This window comes from Quercus lobata, chromosome 1, assembly GCF_001633185.2.
Source record: "Quercus lobata isolate SW786 chromosome 1, ValleyOak3.0 Primary Assembly, whole genome shotgun sequence".
Classification (NCBI taxonomy): domain Eukaryota; kingdom Viridiplantae; phylum Streptophyta; class Magnoliopsida; order Fagales; family Fagaceae; genus Quercus; species Quercus lobata.
This window is the reverse complement of record NC_044904.1, coordinates 1,039,402-1,059,993: the sequence shown is the minus strand read 5'-3', so window position 1 is coordinate 1,059,993 and position 20,592 is coordinate 1,039,402. Positions and strand designations below refer to the sequence as shown.

The 20,592-nt window shown below is 32.8% G+C and overlaps 2 protein-coding genes across 4 annotated transcripts; one reads left to right on the top strand and one right to left on the bottom strand.

The window, feature by feature from the left end:
* Positions 1-5,142: 5,142 nt before the first annotated feature.
* LOC115971721 (transcription factor bHLH30-like) lies at positions 5,143-8,164 on the top strand. 3 transcript variants are annotated; one of them, XM_031091932.1, is made up of 3 exons: positions 5,143-5,397; positions 5,697-6,206; positions 6,941-8,164. In XM_031091932.1, the coding sequence occupies exons 2-3, from the start codon at positions 5,727-5,729 to the stop codon at positions 7,418-7,420; spliced, it is 960 nt and encodes a 319-aa protein (XP_030947792.1). In that variant the 5' UTR covers positions 5,143-5,397; positions 5,697-5,726; the 3' UTR covers positions 7,421-8,164. The 3 variants fall into 3 exon arrangements, with proteins under 3 accessions (XP_030947792.1, XP_030947714.1, XP_030947635.1); XM_031091854.1 differs by having other exon boundaries at positions 5,538-6,206; XM_031091775.1 differs by having other exon boundaries at positions 5,143-6,206.
* A 4,549-nt stretch (positions 8,165-12,713) lies between these two features.
* On the bottom strand, positions 12,714-16,816 carry LOC115971640 (coiled-coil domain-containing protein 130-like). The gene is made up of 7 exons (XM_031091672.1): positions 16,710-16,816; positions 14,937-14,999; positions 14,766-14,845; positions 14,275-14,383; positions 13,806-13,965; positions 13,411-13,574; positions 12,714-13,325 (listed from the first exon to the last, which is right to left on the bottom strand). Exons 1-7 carry the CDS (start codon positions 16,710-16,712, stop codon positions 12,984-12,986), a joined length of 921 nt encoding a protein of 306 aa, XP_030947532.1. The 5' UTR covers positions 16,713-16,816; the 3' UTR covers positions 12,714-12,983.
* Between the last annotated feature and the right edge of the window lie 3,776 nt (positions 16,817-20,592).

Here is a 20,592-nt window from a genome sequence, read left to right as displayed (position 1 = left end):
TAAATAAAATAAAAAGAAAAATAAACAAATAAATCTAAAAGATGAATAGAAAAATAAACCAATGGGGACCAAAGCAGCCATACCTGTGACCACAAAGGGTGTCCTACAACAAATCAAAACCCTTCTTTAAGTTTCCATTCCCTATATAGCAAAAATATATATATATATATATATATATATTTATATATATATATAAATGTAAAAAAACCCAATAGAAAGAACTAGCTAGAAAGCCAAAACAAATAGTATCATAGAACAGAGAAAGATAAAAAGGGTTACTGAGTAGTGACTGACCTAATAGGGTAAAAGAAGCCTTCCGTACCAAAGGCAAGGAACGTGGGGGAGACACAAATATGAACTTGTTGGTACTTGGTATCTGATGGGTTATACAATTAATGCTAATCTCAACAAATATGATTATATGAGTTTTTCCTTAATTAAATACAACCTTCTGGTTAAAAGAAATTCCTGTACAATCGTATCTTTGGGCAATATACAACATGAAAAATAACTCACCAACCTTTTTTGAATGTATTCTACTTGAGAATATGTTTCTATATATGAATATATTAAAAATTTTATTTTAGAATTTCCAAACCAAAAGAAAAAGGAATTTATGATTTGTGAAATAGAGTTTTTAATTTCTTTTTAGTTTTTTTTTTTTTTTAAAGAATTTGAAAGTTAATTTTTTTATAAATTTTCAAACTTAGGATATGAGACAAACCTATATATATATATATATATATATTCATAAGTGCTTGTCAAGTATTTTTTTTAAATTGTGTCAATGGTGAATTTTAGTACAAAATCAATCGTAGATGATCATGAGTTTTTTGGATTTAAAAGAATATTAAGTTCTATTGTAACAGATGATTGAATTGAAATATAATAAAAAATAATCCTTTTTGTATTTCATTTGTTTACGTTTTTTTTCGTTGAATAATTGCTAGTTCATTTTCACATATTAATTTAGTCTTAAAATTTAGTATATTTTTCATTTTTAAAATAAAATGAAATTCTAGTTATATATGTGTTTAGGGTTTAAGAATTATGAGATCTAAGGTTCCAGAATATAATGATTACAAATTTTAGATTTTTCAAGATAAAGTTGAAATACAAGCATAAAAACATTATTTACTTCATTTTGCATATTTTTGTTCATATAAATGCACCTTAACCGGTATTCTTGGATACTCATGATCATTAACAAAACCCTCACGTCCAATCCAAAATTTGAAATTTATATTATCTCATTTTCTATAAGCAAATATAAAACAAAAAAGATAAAATAAAAGTAGTAGATTTAAAATAGAAAGAAATATAAAAGTTATAAAAGAGCATTCTTATTGTTAAATCTACTGGATGGAACATGTCTAATCCCCATACAACATCAAGTCATCTCAAGATAAATAATTCTCTTTCTTTTCAACTCACCTTCAATCGAGTCTCAGTCGATCAAAACAAATCTCTCAACATACTCTCGACTGAGACTCGCTTGACTGAGACACAAGAAACCTAATTTATATTTAGGTTGTTTAAGTTGGTAAGTATCTAGGATATTGCATTGTTAGTGTCTAGGAAATTACTATTCATGCATAAGTATAAAAGGACACTTATTAGTTGATGGTAGCCGTGCACATCAAAGAAAACCCCAGAACCTCTTTTCACTACAAATAGGGAGTACACAAAAGTGAATTTGAAGAAGGTGTTCTAGTCGATGATCAAAGCTGAAGCCACAATTGTTTATACCGTAGAAAAGAAATCTTTAATGTGATCTTTGAAGTCATGGACGCAGTTCATGGGAGAATTTCAATTTATAAAAGCGAAATGACTTAGAGCATATAGTGGATTTCCATTTGTAAGTATCTACGATATAGTGACTAGGGATATGAGCATTTCTCAATGGTAAACTTCAATTTTAATTAGTGAAATTCTTATTGGGATTAGCGGTAACCTTCTTAGTAGGTTTATTTATTTATTTTTTTGTATATGTTTTCTACTTCGTCTTCATATGACTATGTTATTTATTTCCATATTTGTTGTTTATTTGGTGACATGTTTGGACTGTAGCGATTAATAGGGGAATGCTTTTTTTTTTTTTTTTTTTTTGAGAAACAAACACACATATATATACAAGGGAGAGAGAAAAAGGTAATAGGAAATTGAATTGTTACATAATTGGTTAATTAATCAAGTTGATTAAATCCTTATTGAAATCAACCAGGGAATCTAAAACACTTTTTTTTTCTTTTTTATTTATACAAGATAGAATTTCTATTCTAACCTAATCGAAGTGTATATGTGTGTAAAGCTCACTCTTGAAGACTTGAATCTCGGCCCTTGCCCCTCACACCCTACAAGTATTTATACTTGTGGAGTGACTACCACATTAAGGGTGCACGGTGGTTAAAACACTTTTCAATACACTATTATGGGTAAATATCACTTGTTCGATACCTTCTATTTATATGCATATGAAACTAAAAATAAATAAATCTACTGGTTGTAATTTATTTATATATGTCATTTGTTGGGCTATACAAAAACAATAAGAAGGCTCTAATCTTTATCAATAACAGAGAGAATCCGATCTTGAACCCTTGATCAAAAGGATGAGACGAAAAAAACACAGGAAAGGAAGAAAGATTTATCTCTTTCTCTTTATCTCTCTCTCACTAAACAATTATTATGTTGAAAAGAGAAATGAAAAAGTATGCAGGGTTAATGATTTTAGTTCAACTTTTGTTAACCATGCTGCTTATATAACTGTGTAATTACCCAGACCTTGCCGGGCAAAGGGTTTGAGCCTTTTTCCTGTTTTTTAGTACCATTAAACCTCTTTAGGCCCAAGCAGCAAGCTAAGCGGCTAAAAGCAGAGAATAGAGCTTCTGTTTTATGAAACTAGGAAGACAATAACTGGAGGAGCTTTGAACACCGTGCCATATGTCAAAAGTAATCGGGTACATCTATTAGTCCATCGGTGTTGTGCCCTTTTCAGTTTCGATATACAACTTGCCAACAGCCTCAATTCATATAGCAGACAAAGTACTAGTATTTTCTTTCCAAAATTTTGATTAGCTGCAAAATTTAATTTTAACCAAAATTTGAGGTATGGTAGCTTAAGTACAGTTTTTAGGACCACTACCCATGTTTGGTAAGTTGGTACTACCAAAAGCCATAGGCTCATAAGGCTTGAGAGGTTAAAAAAAATCTAGATTCGAGGATGGGGTGGGGTTATTTGTAAAGTTCTTAATCAAGATAAAAACAAAAGTACTTTTTTTAGTTATTATATTTTAGGTTATTTAAATAAATTTAATCATATAATTTTATTGATCAATACAACATGGTTGAATTTAATTAAAAAATTTAAAGCATAATATGTAAAAAATTATTACAAAATTTTATCGCAAATAATATATGTCATTTGTTTTTAGGAAATATATATCTCCATGTTAAAATAAGAAAGAAAAAAGGAGACAAAGATAGGAAGGACAAAAAGTAAAGATAGAAAGGAGTGGAGCTACAGTTTTGTCCTTTTTTTATGCTACCGAATATCGGAAATAACCAATGAATTACAATTTTTTCCTAGTTTGTAAAATATTATTAGGTTATTAAACTTCCTATTAAAATATAGAATAGTATTTTCATGTTGGATTAGTGATACTATATATATATTTTATAATTCAATGACTAAACTTTTAAATGTAAATAAAAAAATTATTAAATTTTTTTTTATGTGACATCAACCACATTCCTCATCATCAGTCATCTTATTAGTTTTTATGCATTTTTTAATAAACTTTTTTTGAGAGGATATTTTTTAATAAACTTGATAGATAGTACTTTCTAACATTTTTTTTATTGAGATATATCACTTTAGACCCGCTGCAGCCGTTGAAAGCATGTCTCTATAACTAGACCAAAGGTCTATGATTCCTTACTATAGCTATGTAGGAGTACTTGTTTTTTTTAGGACTTATGTACTTATTATATGTTTAATTAGTGCTCTAATATTCTTCTGAATTAACACATCTCTATCGCTTTTGACTCCAAAAAAAAAAAAAAAAAAAAAAAAAAAAAAAAAAAAAAAAAGAATGAGTTGCCCATCATGTAATAACCATGGCAAAGCTCAAACCCATCTTATACGAAGATGTGTATACATGTACACAAATCTTTGATCTATACCTACCTACCAAAGGACATAAATTCCAAAAGGGCCGGTAAGAGCCATCAATACATATGTAACTGAAACCAAGAAAACTTAGGAGGAGGACCTAGAAAGAGAGAGAGAGAAAGAGAAGGGGGGTGGTGGAGTATGTTCTAAGACACAATGATTACATGGTCTTGGGGAAGCAGAAAAGGGTGGCGTGGAGATAGCGAAGAGTATGGAAGAACGTGGGGGCTTGACCGAGGTAGTAGAGGAAAGGTCCTAAAAGATGAGATAGAAAGGAAAAAAAAAAACACAAATAATCTAATACCAAAAAATAAAAATAAAGAAAGAAAAGGGTTAGCTAAGCCTTTTATCATGATGATACTCTCAGCCTTTTTGGTCTTTGGTCGGTCGACAATCTGTGTGTTGTGTGTTCACTCTGTTTCTGCTTGTGTTTCCCATCTCTCTTTCTCTCTCTAACTGCGCTTGTGGAGTGTAATTATACACTTTGAACCAATCACAAAGCAACAACCGCATGTTGTTTTAGTTTAGAGTAATGATCTTTTTTAATTCTATAGTTACATAATAATTATATCATATAATTTCATTGAACTATAAAACTCTAGATTAATTTAGAGTATGGTTTGGTCACAAAATTTATTATAATGTGACTTAATTGTAATAATATCATTTTTGTATGAGTTTGTTGTTGATATCATTTTTATCCTGTATCAATTTACAATAAACTATGTTATTGGTTATAAAAAAATTTATGAAAAAAATGTGATTTTAATTCGTATATCATAGGTACAATTCTTTTTGGTAGAAATAAATTATATATAAGTTAAAAAGATACCCCACCCTGAAAGCTACAGAGATCATGGATAGAGGGAATGTCGTAAGAAGAAAGGAAAGGAAAGGAGACTAGCAGTACTCAAACAGGCTCTATATATTAGAGTGGTGGGAGAGGGTGCAGAAGAGCAAAGAAAAAAACAAAGAAACCAAAAAGATACCAACAAAGCACAAAGGAAAAGGAAAGGCTTGGCTAAGGCAAAGGATAAAAAGGGTCATCACTCACTTACTCACTCACCCCCCACAAAGGCTTGTGGCAGGAAAAACCTACCCAAGTGAAAGAGATATCATCATCATATACCACAAGAGAGAGAGAGAGAGAGATAGCTAGATAGAGAGGACTCTCTGAAACACCAAGATCATCATCTTTCATCCATCAAGATATATCAAACAAGGTCTGTCTGTCTGTCTGCCTTATTTTCTTTTCAAGCATTTCTTCCTTTAGTAATAATACCCTTTTTCACTCTCTTATTCCTAGTGTGAAACAAAACCAACTTCCTTACCTTTTTCTTTGAATTCTCTCTCTCTTATTCAGATCAGAAAGCAATACAAGTTCCAACTTGTTCCATATTTTTAGTTACATATATACATAGAGAGAAAGCTAGAGAGAAAGAGAGAGATGTGTGGAAAGAAAGAAGATGATCAAGGAGAGTGTTCTCAAAGTGTCAATAATATTAACATACAAAGTTTCCAGGAACAGTTACTTGTTCAACAACACCAACAGATGCAACAACACCATCATCATCAACAACAACAACAAAATAGTGACATATATGGAGGCGGAAGAGGATTGATTTTCCCTGAGCCAATCTTACAACCATGGTCTCTCCCTCCAGTCCACGCCTTCAACCAAGCTCACTTTGCCACAAACCCTGTCCGAGACCATGACCCATTTCTAGTCCCTCCACCACCATCATCGTATGCCAGTTTATTCAACAGAAGAGCTCCTTCTCTACAGTTTGCCTATGATGGTCCATCTTCAGATCATCTCAGAATCATATCTGACACTCTTGGACCTGTTGTTCAATCCGGCTCAGCTCCTTTTGGGCTTCAAGCTGAGTTGGGCAAACTCACTGCCCAAGAAATCATGGATGCTAAGGCTCTTGCTGCTTCTAAGAGTCATAGTGAAGCTGAGAGGAGGAGAAGAGAAAGAATCAACAACCATCTTGCTAAGCTGCGTAGCTTATTGCCCAGCACCACCAAAGTAAGTACTTAAAAAAATAATCATAAATATATACACATATATATCAGCACGCGTACAACATGTTGTATTTTATATAGGTTTCATATACCTTTATACTTTCCTTGTACACTTTTTGTTTTGTATGTATCATAACAAACTTAATGAGCTTTTTCAATCAAAGATCTCTTTAGATTTTCCTAAGATTCTAATTATTTTAGGTTGTGCCTTCAAAACCTACCATTAGATATGAGATAGATAGTGTAGTCACGTTTAGTCACATTTTTTCTTTTCTTTTCTGTATGAAGCTCTTTATTGTTGTGTTTCTTTTGGCTTATTCTTTTTCTGAGTCTTGTGGTAGTTCCGAGGAGAGGAAAAAAACGAAAAAAAAAAAGGGAATAAGCGTTAATGTCGCTAAGTTGATATGATAAAGAGGAACAATGGAGCAGTTGAAAAGCTTGCCATGGAAATTTCTTGCCGGATATCAGTCAAACCAAAGTTAGAGAATGAAAAGATATAAAGACAGACAAACTAACATTATTGTCAGTCACACACGCACACTGTAGACTATACTCTTCACACTATACATCGATCCATGCCTTACCTTCAAAAATGAAAAACCCCACCATTAAAATCCCACTGCTACTTTCATTTCTCAACTAGAAAAAACCTCAAATCACATTCATATTTATGTATTGTTATTCCATTAGCAAAAAGATACTAACTTTGATGATTGGTTCATTGGTTATATGATATAGACGGACAAAGCTTCATTATTAGCAGAAGTAATACAACACGTTAAAGAGCTAAAGCGCCAGACTTCTTTGATAGCAGAAACGAGTCCAGTACCCACTGAAGTAGACGAGCTAACCGTGGATACATCTGATGAGGATGGTAAGTTTGTGATCAAAGCCTCACTTTGCTGCGAGGATAGGTCTGATCTTTTGCCTGATCTCATCAAAACTTTGAAAGCTTTACGTTTAAGAACTTTAAAAGCTGAGATTACAACACTTGGGGGTCGTGTAAAGAACGTTCTTTTCATTACTGGGGAAGAGGATTCAAGTAGTAGCGACGAGCAAAACCAAAACCAAAACCAGCATCAACAGCAACATTGTATAAGTTCAATTCAAGACGCGCTTAAAGCAGTGATGGAAAAGACTAATGGGGATGAGTCTTCTTCTGGGAATGTTAAGAGGCAAAGGACTAATGTGAATATCCTTGAACACAGGTCGATTTAATTTACTAAGACCTTACATGCACTTTCTTGTGATCTTTCTTCATCATTATCTTCTTCTTCTTCTTCTTCTATCTTCTTTTTGTTTTGCTTGTGGGAGTGGTTTTTTGGTGTGTTTATTATTATGTATTTCCACCAATGAACAAATAGGTAATGATGGTATGTTTTGTGTACTTGCATCACTACAAAAAATAGGAAAAATGTGTTTTGGTGTATATGTGTGTATGAGTGTGAGAGAGAGAGAGAAAGAAAGAAAGAGAGAGATGGGTTTGTGGTTTGGTGGGATTTCTCATTTTAATTATTTTGTTTTGTTTTGGTTTGGTGGTTCAGAAACTGCACGTAGATGTGCTTAGTTTGTTAGATAAGGAAAAAACAGTGAGGGATCTTTTTCGTAGGGAGAGAAACCTTATTTTAAATCCTAACATAGAAAATGTGGACTTCATGGGCTCTCTCTGATCCGATTTGAACTCAAACATGCAGTCTGTGGTTTTGTTTTGTTTGTTTCTAAAGTCTCTTTCTCTATCACTCTCTCTCTCTCTCTCTCTCTCTCTCTCTCTCTCTCTCTCTTCAGAGTACTGGCCGAAGTATAATCATTCCTAAGAATGGTGACGATATAGTTCTCGTCATGTGCTTCGTCCCCACATGGCCACCACCAATCCATTGAGCTATATCCAACTCATAAGTACAACAAACTTCCATGCCACCCAGCTATGGTTTTTAATGGGATTCCACTACCAAAAAAAGAAAAGAAAAAAAAAAGAATAAGAAAAAGCCCTAATGAGAGGCATGCACGTTTATAGTCACGAGGGCTAGTGATGGAGTTATATAGGGAATGTACATTCCACATATTAATGTTGCTGTGTTCGACCTTTTGGCTTTAATGTACTCGATCTATAGTGTTTTCTTTCACTTTGTGGTCTATGAAATAGCAGTATATGAAAAATTATTAGTTTACCATGCATTATTTATACAAGATTTATACGGTAGATTAAACAAAATATGTATAATATTTTATATTTTTATGCAATGTGTATAATATGGTACATTTTTATGTAAATGTGTATGATATTGTACATATTTATTTAATGTATAATATAAATCTTATATAAATAGTGTAATGTAAACTAATAATTATCATAGTATATATTAAACTTTTAAATTAATTATTTGTTGCAATACGTGTTAGCATATCATGGAATGTCCTGCAATTCCTGTATTTTCTTCTCAAAATCGAATCTATTTTTTCGTATGAATTTCTACTGTACATATGAGGTAGCCTCTCTAGCTGCATGTCTTTTATTTTTTTGGACTGCTTTCATGCCAACATTGTGAAAATATGGTTAAGAAAAACCTGTGTAGGTGAAAATAGGTGGAAAATCTGCATCTATACTGTACTTGGGGATTAGATAAATATTGAGATAAGAGCTATGTTTTTTTAAGTAAAACTACAAGAAATTGTGTGTGCTCACACACATTCATATATTTATATATATAAATGGGAGAAACCATGATAGAGTTATATCTTTTCATCTTGAAGCAAAAACAGATGCTCTCCTTACATGCAATGATGCAATTTTGTTGTAATTTAAATCATTCAATAGGTTAAGAGTATATCTCATATATGCAAAATTAATATACCATACGAGTACTAACAATGATATATATCATTTCATTGATTTATAAATAACAGGATTATTATACATGATAAAATCCATCCTATTAACTTATGCAATGATGCAATTTTGTTGTAATTTAAATCATTCAATAGGTTAAGAGTATATCTCATATATGCAAAATTAATATACCATACGAGTACTAACAATGATATATATCATTTCATTGATTTATAAATAACAGGATTATTATACATGATAAAATCCATCCTATTAACTTTGATAGTGCCTCTCTCTCTCTCTCTCTCTCTCTCTCTCTCTCTCTCTCTCTCTCTCTCTCTCTCTCTCTCTCTCTCTCTCTCTCTCCATGCATGCACATAACTTAGGATGTGTTTGGATACCGTTTATTTTGCTGAAAACTGAAAAACTAAAAACAATAAAAAAATAGTTTTTGGGTTACTGTTCAGGCTAAAAACACTGTTTATTTGCCTTAATGCATTGTTTATGTCCCATGAACAGTACAAGAGGCACTGGTATAAAAAAAAAAAAAGGCAAAAGTACAAGAGGCACTGGTATAAGGCAAAAGGCAAAAGGCAAAACGCTAAACGTGGACGTAGGATCCAAACGGTCACTTAGTATAACTTTTGTTAATATTACAAAATTTGATAATTTTCCATTGATTGTATTTTTTTCATGAGAATCACTATTGAGTTAGATTGTCTTCTTATATAAATACTAACAAAATATTAAAATGATAAAGAATAAATAACAATCTTGTCTTTAAAATGTTTAAATTTCAAATTTTTTATACTTTAAAATTACACATAAAAACATGATTTCGTAGATTGAATCATAAATGTATTCATTTGACACAAATTTTAGCATGTATATTAAGAATAAAGATAACATATAACCTAATGATTGGATTTTCAAAATACTAATTGATGTAATGTTAATAAAAAGTTGCATCGAATGTTACTTAATTGATCTTGATAAAAAAACTATATCATCTTCTTATAATACCTTCCATGCACACAAAATATCAAAATGAGCAAACAATTATCTAACATTTGAAATTTTTAATTTCAAACTCTTTTTTATTTTTACTTTAAAACTATACACAAAACATGAGTTAATGAATTGGATAATCTATAATATTTGTTTAATATGGAATTGGACAATGTGTTAAGAACAAAAAGTTACATCAACTTGATTCTTCTTTTTGATAGTTGTGTCAACCTAATTCTTAAATATATATCATTAGTTGTCTTTTGATAGATTCATGGTTTTTTTTTTTTTTTTAAAGTAATGCATAAAATAAGTTTATTGATTAAATAGTAAAGAATGTCTTTTATATATAAATATATATATATATATATAATAAATCATTCCAAGAATTTTCATGTTCCACGCATATAAAAAAGAACAACAATAATAAAGAAGGTCTGATTAGGGTAGAATTTTATGGTGGAAGAATAATGTGAATTCAATGAAAATTTTTAAATATTAAATCAAAAAAAAATTATTTAATGGTGTAATATTAATAAAGAATTACATTATGTACAACTTGATGTTGTCCCATGCATATAAAAAGGACAAACAATAAAAATTTTATATATTTTACCTGACATTATATTCACATTTTTTGATCAAATAATTCAAACCCATAAAATTATGTTGTCCCATGCATATAAAAAGGACAAACAATAAAATTTTTATATATTTTACCTGACATTATATTCACATTTTTTGATCAAATAATTCAAACCCATAAAATTTGAAATGTATGTATCTTTGGAATTCATAATACATTGAAAAATACTATGTTCACAAAATTTTTATAACACTTTCACAACAAATTCGAAGTGACAAGTTGTTATTTGCTATTATTAGTGGGTAAAAAAGTAATTTTAGTGATAAGTTCAAATTAAAACTAATAATAACTTATCACTTAATATTTTTTTGAAAATGTTGTGAAGGTAACTTTTTTCTATATATTATGCATCATAGTACATGTGGGGCCCGGCCCAAAAATAATGGGCCACTCCAAATCCAGGCCCATCCGAGGAGCGTCCTTTCCGAGGAGAGGCCACACATGAAGCGTTACTCAATCCCAGCAACGCCCAGGAAGCCTGTCCGAGGAGAAACTCCTCCTCGGACATCACGAAGCCCAAACCAAGAGCCATCCCCAGCCAATTCAGTTCACCCTCCAGACATATAAAATGAATAAAATCCAAAATATCCCTCGAAAAGCTATCACCACATTAATTGCGCCCCAACCAACCTCTTGGCCGCATTAATGAGGAAAAGACCCCTGAACAGTACCGCCTTGGCCTCTGCAACTCACAAAGGGAGTGGTGAGGGCGGCTGATGGGACAGGCGCTCAAGTGGATGCTTAGATGATCAACAGGTGTAAGGTTTAGATAAAAGAAGGAGAGCTATATAATGTAATGCAGTCCCCCAAAGAAAGGGACGGAAAAAACGGTAAGAAGACCTAAAGAGAAAAGGAATATAAGGAGACTTGAGAAATCTTTCCCGTGTCTTTTATCTTCTGCAACCACCTTATCCATGCATTCGACCGAACGGGCTCACTGAAGCCAAGTTCTTTCACCCATTCTCTACGAACATTCATTGTGGGTTGCGTCTTGGGTCAAAGCCTGATCATTAGAATTTGGGCCAAGAAAATCGTGCAACCACAGTACATATATTGGAAAAGAGAAATTATATTAATTAACTATGTGCATGCATATACGTGGTTTCTTATTTAATATTGTAAGAGAATCGCAGTACATCATCAAAGATTTGGTGATACAAAGCACAATTTCATAGAAGAAGAGTAGTTCTTTTTTGTAAATTGTGACTAAGTTATCGTATCTCATATTCTCATCATGATTTTGAAATGCCTTGAATCCTACTATATATACCGTAGGCATTTTCTTATTCGACTTGAAAGTTTAGCATTCTTTCCCTTTACAGATTATTTTCTAAACAGTCCATTTGGACCTCGAATAAGAAGTTTTACGATTGGTGCATCACTCGATCACTCATTTTCTTAGAACTAAATCAAATCATTTCTTTCATGAGCCTTGTACATAAATGAGGATGGAGAAATAGTTAGAAAGGATTCCGATTTCAAACCCCAAAATGAATGATGCTCTGGGCCTGGTTCTTTCTTTTTGGTCTTCAGGCAATTTATAGGAAAACTTCTTATTTGGGCTTGGCTAGTTAGAGGGCCACTGAAAAGCCCAAGGTTTATGTCCACTTAATGTAGAAGCATTATACTTTTGGGCTCTACTAGCCAAGCAACATCTGTGATGCCCATATTGATTGGAAATTGGGACCCGTTTGGTTGAAGATTTTTAGTATCGTTGTTTAAAATAATGTGAAAATTATGGTTTAAAAAGTGTTATGGAAACAGGTGTTTACAGTATTCATAAAATAAAAAAAATGTGTTTAGTACCATGTTTTAAATAACACGTTTCAGTGTGTAAAAAAACATAATTGTGTGTTTGGTATGTATGTGTTTTATTTTTAAAAAGCTGACAAGCACAATACAATTTAATATTTTTTATTTGAGGAGAGAGAAGTTAGTCATGCGTTGTCTAATCAAGTAGACCCCCTGGTTTTCAAAATATTTACAAAAGTGTCATTGAGTAACGTTGTTTGAAAATTGAAAATACAGCATTCTGAAAGTAGAATCCTTGTCATTCATTCATTAATTTAAAATCTTCGACATACAACACCCAGTACACTATAATAATCCTGAAATCTCAGCTAGATCACTCAAGCACAAGGAGCTTTAAGTGTAAAAGACTACAACCAAGCAGTAGATACATGTTGATCTATGTACATGCTTCATTGCCACTTTGAACAGGTGATGCTGAAAGCCAACTATGAAGAAAAAGCAGTTCTTTCGAATCTAGAAACTGTCACCTAACAATTTCTTGCTGTCACTTAAGTTCTCCTGTTCCTATGTGAAGTAACAGCACTCTGAGACCATGATGAAGGCTTAAATTGCCCAGCCAGTAAGCTAGATGCAGCAGCTGCACTAATTTTCCTTCTCTTGGATTCTAACTCCAAATGTCTCTTATTGGACATGGAAGACCCAGACGACCCAGAGAAAATAGAAGTGGCTTTGATCAATGCTCGCTTGTCCTTCCTATTTTTGTCAAATTTAGAAGAAAATTTCACATGAGCTGCACTAGAAGCATCTTCTTCAGATGGTGGAAGCAGTCGTATGCCAATGCCTTTTTTCCTTGAAGCAGCCTCTTCTTCAGCAACTCTTTTCTTTTGATTCTGAGAAAAAGAGAAGTGAGGAACAACTTTACCTACTAGTAGAAGAACATGAAAATGAAGAGCTAATATGAACCCAGTAACATACTCTAAGTTGTGCCCGAAGAGCCTTGTTGAGGGCATAGTCATCTGAGTGCCTGGAATCAGATACTCGCTGGAGACGCACTAGCACTGGTTCAGCTTCTTTCTTCTTCTTCAAATCTCCTTCCTGGTGTTCAAGACGATAAAATGGATCGGCTAGTTTGCCTTTTTCTGAGAGAAGGAATAATAAGATGTTAGCGAAGAAAATAACAACACAAGAAGTAAGGGGCTAGCCTTCCCATGAACAATAAGAGCCCATGTTTTCACATTAATATGTTAGTGGTCTACCATGGAAACATACTTATATGATGGATTCTTTTAAAACGTATTGAGTCCATCTATTCCCATCTGACATAAACCAACCCCACCCAAACCAAAAAAAAAGGGTCAGTCCAAACCAACCTTCATCTGCAGGGAGTGCAAAAGTCTCTGCGTCTTCAATGTCATACTCCTCAGTCTTTCGTTGGGCTCCACTGATGATCACATACTCACAATTTTTTGGATCTGTCTGAATAACAATTTCATGTCTGCAGCATGCAGACTTCATCGTAAAGCTCCATATCTGAAAGAAGCAAGCAGACCTTCACTGTCAATTGAAAACACTGTGGAGAGAGCAACCAAAAATTTAGATAAGCTAAAATTAACTATTTTATGAACTCTCACAATGACCAGAGAAGTAGTGAAACTAATTTTCAACCAAAAATAAACTCTCACATTTGAGAGCATATTGGCAAAATATGTCAGAAAGTGATTGTGTGGCCATTTGTGTGCATTCATCATCCAAATAAAACACATCATTGAACATATACCTTAATGTATACATAGAACTTCCAATCCTACATTAAACAGTCAGAAGCATCACAGAACATACCTTTGTAGAATAATAATTTCCCACTTGCTTTTTCTCCGCGTTGAACCTAACACCCTTTGCAATCATAGAATTGCATCCACCACACCATATATTATAGGGCATCTCAAACCTGAAAGGTAGGCAATAAATATTTAGGAGTTGGCTAAGAAAAGAAGAAAAAATGTCTATACAAAAACAGGCCCCTGGTTTCATACAGAAAGACTTAAGCCCAGAAAAAATGACAGAGAAGGTGGTGGCAAGCTAAACAATAGTTGCCCACCATCTAATACAGAAAGGCAGGCAAAGAGAAGAGAGTGACAAGCAAACTCTAGTTGCCTACCACTAGTGTATAGTGTGTTAATTCCCTAAGCCCCTGGGGGCTCTCCTTTTCCCATCATCGGACAAATTTAGAAATTAGAAGTTACTAGACCATAATCTATCAAATTCCAAAATAAGCTTTTGATAAAAAGTCATGCTATCAAAAATTTAAGAGAATGAGCATAATAAATTACCTTATAATCAGTATGCCTTGGTCTATTTTTCTTGCCCTCTCTCTCAGAGCATGTTGACCATGAAACTTGTTCAAAGAACCCTAAAAAGAATAATGTGAACATGTTAGAGCAACGATGCATCATCATAAGCTATTTTAACAATGTAATAGAGCAACTACTAATTACGTGTACCTGATTTGGGCTCCATTCTGGAGGATAGTAAAAGTTATCTGCCCTAGCAGCTGCAAGTGAAGACTGCAAAAATCCAGGCAAAGCAAGTTTAGCAAATTCAATAAATTCATAGGGAGACACTTGAGAAATCATATGTATATATATATATATATATAATAATAAAATACCAAAATTCAAGGAATAACTTTGAAAATTACAATTCAAAATCATACATCAATTATCACATTTCAGAGTTTTGCTCAAAAGCAACACTGATCAATAAATGACATGATGTAAACCTTCAAGCATATGGGCCAACACTAGATTGAGGACTCAACAACAATCATATGGGCCAAGTTGTGGCAAAACAGAAGCTGTGGAGCCCAGAATGGAATAGAGGGTGAGGTCATGGGTTCAAGATCCATCAAATGTGAGTAACTCACCAATAATTAAAGAAATATATCCATTCTATTGCACATATAGAAACTATAAGGAAATTGTAAGTTCCCTATGAAGCTTTACATGGACAATTGTGACAAACTGAGGTACTGACATAAATATCGAACATTTCCATTTATTCCAGTGTAAGTGTAACCTCAGCTGCTGTCAATTTAATGATGCAAAAATTTATCGGTTAATAAGATTTGATCTGGCCAATGAAAGAACGCAATGCTAATCGTATATTTCTCCAAAACCATTACACACCTCAAGTAAACTCCTATCTCTAACCGGCCTATTTCAAAAGATGAATCTCAAAAGGCTACAGAATATGACCCAGGTCGATATGATATTCTACAGTTTTTTTTTTTATAAAATTTTTGGTGAGTTACACACGTGCCCAATGGTGAATCTATGACCTCACCCTGTAATAATTATAGGTAGAGAATGTGCCAGTTGAGCTATAGCTCATTGACAGATATGATAATCAACATAATAAGACCCAGACAAAACTTCAAACACCACTCATATGGTTCAAGCACGACAGTTGTCTCAATTGCACACCAAATCAATCTTTATAGAAAATTGCATAATTGGAGTATAATGTTCAACTATGATTCACAAATGAAAACAATCCTACTTTTGACACATTTTAATTAATCCCAAAAACACACACTCCAGTAATATTAACGGATCAAAAGCATAACCACACTAGAATCAACCCATGTGAAAAAGAGTGCATTCATATTTTACAGAAATTACAATACAGCCCTAGCTAACTCTAAGACATAATTCTAGTGTAACAAAGACAACCCAAAAAAGAACAACCAAAACCAATCATCTTCAATAGCAAGTAAACAAACTTCAAGTTACAACTACAAAAGTGATAATTTCTCTAATTGAAACCCCTTCCCCAATGTGTTGGGTTCTAATAAATCCAGATTATACCAGCTAATTCTTATTGTATTCCATCAAAACCATCTAATTTCTACTTATCAAAAAAAAAAAACCATCTAATTTCTCAAAATTTTGTTTAAATGTAACAATAAAAATAACCCAAATTTTAAATCCAAAAAAAAAAAAAAAAAATCCAAAACCAATCATATACAATACCAAGTAAACAAATTCAAATTACAACTACATAAGCGATTAATTTCCCAAATCAAAACCCCATTCCCTATTTTCAGTCTCTAATTAATCCAAATCAACCAGCTAACCCTAATTCTCTTTCATCAAAACCATCAAATCGTGAATTGCAAAAGAAAAACCCCAAAATCAACAAAATGAATTTAAACCCACAAATTCATAAACAATTAATTGTGTTAAAATCGTAAAAAATATTAAATTTTTGCGTACCATATTTGCTTCTCCTTGTTCTTCGTCAAATTAGGGTTCCGAGATTTTCGCTGTGTCTGAGTTGTGAATCGAATTGGTTCGGAAAGAGAGTTATTCGCGGTTTTTATTTGGGTATGTGAAAACGGTGTCGGTTTGGTTTGTGCTAAATTTACTGGGCCTACCTTCTAGAACAAGGGCCACAGTCTTATTATATTGTTTTGTAGTGGAGTCCATTAAGGCTTTGGGGTAATGATTATTGGGTGCCCAACCCATCTATTGTAAAGGTCCAATCTGTTGGCCTTTGGGGAAGGCTATCATGAGGCCTTTTTATGTGGCTCTAAATAGACTATCATGAGGTTATTAGAATTTAAAAGTTGCCCTATTCATGTTTAACCTATAATTTTGAAATGTAAAAAAGGCATATATGGTGTCATGTCAATTAAAATATCATCATATTAAGTGATAGATGATAAGCTTTGTTATCTAATTTTAAGAAATGGGACATTAGGTTTCTATTTCTTTTTCTTTTTTTCCTTCTTTATAATTTAATTGTTACCGACAAGTGAGAAGAGAAAGATTTGAATTGTAATTCTCCTTATAAAAGAAGAGATCAAATAATACAATTAAGTGCCAAAACTCTTTGAAAATTAAATCTTTAACGTAAAAATGCTCTCGACAAGTTTAAAAGTAAATGGAGATAGTCATTATTAATGATGAGGACCTTTCACCGTCATATTATAAGTTTTCAGTTAACTATCATTTTTTTTTCTTTTTTTTTTTTAAGAGAGTTTCAACTTATGGCGTCCGCTTTTGATAATAGTTTTTTATCATCAGACCAAGACACTAATCAATTTTTGGTGTAGGAGGGGATTGAACCCCAGATCTCTTATACAACCATTAGAGATTTTACCAGTTGAGTTAACTGGAACCCACAACTATCGTTTTTTGTATTTATTTCGTTTTCCTTTATTTCTTTCCATATATATGTGTTTTGCTAGCAAGGTAAAAAGTCTCACTCCCTGTAAGCATGCTAAATCATATTGTACAAGCCAATTTATCATGTTAATTATACATATAATTGTAGTATTATTGGCATAACTTTATAATATAGTAGCAACAATTCAATGAAACCAAATAAAAGTATCAAATTTTTAATTAGCACACATAAACCATTCCTAAAGTATATTTGAAATTAACATTTTTTTTTAAATTTAGTTTATTTGTTAATGTACAAAAATTTAAAACATTGTTTATTTTTTTAAGTACAATTATACTTTAACCAACATTAAGCAAGCAAAAAAAAAAAAAAAAAAATTTCCTTTCCTCTGATCCCAATCAACAAAAAGCTGCTTCCAAACCTTGTTCTTAGAATGAGAGTTTTCTGGAAGTCATATCCCATTGTCATATGCGGGCATGTGCCATATCCTATTATTGGGAGAGCTTGATGAATATCATAGAAAAAGTAGTTCGAATTAGCCCTTACATTGATATATGTAAAAATTAATTTTCTCCCTAATTAATTAATTAAATTGGCATGTGTTTCTCATATTATGGGTCCGTTTGGATACAATTTATTTTTGCTGAAACTAAAAACTGAAAATACTGTAATAAAATAATTTTTAAATGTGTGAAAAAGTACTATTCACTATTTTTTACTGTTCATATGCCCTGGTACACTGTTCATGTCCCATGAACAGTGCACTAGGCGCTCGTCTTTAAAAAAAAAAAAAAAAAAAAAAGGGCAAAGTGGGTTTGGAAACGTGGATCCAAACCCACACTATGTTTTGTGGTCTCTTGGAAGTTGGAACATGTATGTGTTATGAAAGCAAGCTAGATAACTATTGAGCTCCAAATCACTTATTAGCAATTTAGCATATAGTTAAAATCAACCACAAGTTGGTACTACCAAGCATGGTTTAGATTGATTATTAGTTGCTATAATGTTTTTCTTTTCACCTTAAGTAAACAAACTAGTTTAGTATCGTCATTTCAAATCGAAATGATGTCTTTTTGTTCTCTCTCTTGTTTATTTTTAGGGCATTATGGTTCATCTTCACTTTTGCAAACAATTTATATATTGCTTTGTCCTTCACTTTTCCCTTACAGTTCATAGATTGCTTTCTCCATAGAAAATGTGCCTTCTTCTTCTCTCTCTTATTATTATTACTTTTTTTAGGGCATTATGGTTCATCTTCACTTTTGCAAATAGTTCATATATTGCTTTGCCCCTCACTTTTTCCATACAGTTCATAGATTGCTTTCTCCAGAGAAAATGTGCTCTCTTCTTCTCTCTCTCTTTTTATTTTATTTTTAGGGCATTATAGTTCATCTTCACTTTTGCAAACAGTTCATATATTGCTTTGCCACTCACTTTTCCAATACAGTTCATAGATTGCTTTCTCCATAGAAAATGTAGATTGCATATTCCCCACCCTTTATTTAGTTGCAATTCACTCAAACAGGTATGGAGCTTTCCTTGCACCCAATCTTGCACCCTCTTGCATCTGTAGAGAGAGAGAAAGAGAGAGAGAGAAAGAGAGAGGGGGGGGGGGTTAAAAGTATATATATTCTATCTAAGTATCAAAGATATTCAAGAAATTAATAATAAGCACAATCATGCATAATTCAAGGTTTGACAAATGATTTTATGACCCTATTTTATTCCTTTGTTTCTAAGGAACTCTCATTGGGAAAGGCTCTCTTTCTCTCTCTTCTCTCTCTTCTCTCTCTCTCTCAATAAATAAGCATAAAAAGGTACTCTCATCTCATGTCTCACATGAAACGCAAAAACACACATATTTCAACCGTCTCCTACATTTTTTATGTTACTTCATCAGATTCAAGCTGTCAAACTATACCAAAATTCTCCATCTACTAAACCTTAATTTCCTTTGAGTTTCTTCCTCATTTCATTGCTCCATGCTTCCTCTTCTAGCCCTTCTTCTCCTCCTCCTTTTCCACCATGGCCTTGAAACTATCTCAAATGATGTTCATTGCTCTTTGGCTCTCTCTCCTCGTCTTGTTGTTTCATCAATTATTTGATTTGAAGTCCAAGAATATCAACACCAAACAAATCACCACCATAACCTATTCCACAGTACTCTCAAACCACCCTTTGATCACCAGAAAAGTCCTAGCCAGCAGATTTGACTTCACACCATTTGTAAAACATCATCAACAACAACAACAACAAGACCACATGAAACTTTCACAGAACATGCACGTGAAGCCAGACCCAGATGGAAGTGAGATTGATCCACGTTATGGTGTCGAAAAGCGCCGTGTACCCACTGGTCCGAACCCATTGCACCATTGATCGATCAAGATTTCATCTCAGGTGAATATATTTGTAAAAGAGAGAAAAGAAATGGCTAGATAGCTGGCTAGTGGGGAAGCTCTCATTACGTGAATGATGTTTTCAAATCTCTCTCTCTCTCTCTCTTTCTCTCTCTTTTATTTTTTTATTATCAAGATCACATAATTCAGATTATGATGAAGATCATGGTTTATGATTTTTGAGAGTTTGAGTTTGTACATGTATTAAGGATATTGTTATCATCATAACAAGGAAATTAATATACTACAATTTTAGCTAGGTTGATACTTTATATATAGTGCAAGATTATCTTTACAGTGCTTAATTTGATCAATATAGTACTAATTGATGATTATGATGATTTCGGTGAATGTTATGTTTTAAATTTGATTTTCAAAGAAACATGAGTAGCTGTGACGGCACGGCACATCCCCGAAAGAAGATTTTTCAGCTGCACCATAATAATGATATTTATTAATGAGGTTGGTTAGTGTAAAAGCTTTGCTTTCTTTGAAAATTAATTAAAGCTAGCATATTGTTCAGAACACGTGATGGGTTTGGTGGCACGTGAGACCTTTTTCATTGTAC

Excerpts from the sequence above, each read along its gene's own strand:
- LOC115971721 (XM_031091854.1), top strand. The coding sequence starts at position 5,622 with ATGTGTGGAAAGAAAGAAGATGATCAAGGAGAGTGTTCTCAAAGTGTC. Across the intron at positions 6,207-6,940 it reads TATTGCCCAGCACCACCAAA|ACGGACAAAGCTTCATTATT; the intron begins GTAAGTACTTAA and ends TATATGATATAG.
- LOC115971640 (XM_031091672.1), bottom strand. Across the intron at positions 14,846-14,936 it reads CAGAATGGAGCCCAAATCAG|GGTTCTTTGAACAAGTTTCA; the intron begins GTACACGTAATT and ends TATTCTTTTTAG. Across the intron at positions 14,384-14,765 it reads CAAGGCATACTGATTATAAG|GTTTGAGATGCCCTATAATA; the intron begins GTAATTTATTAT and ends CCTACCTTTCAG.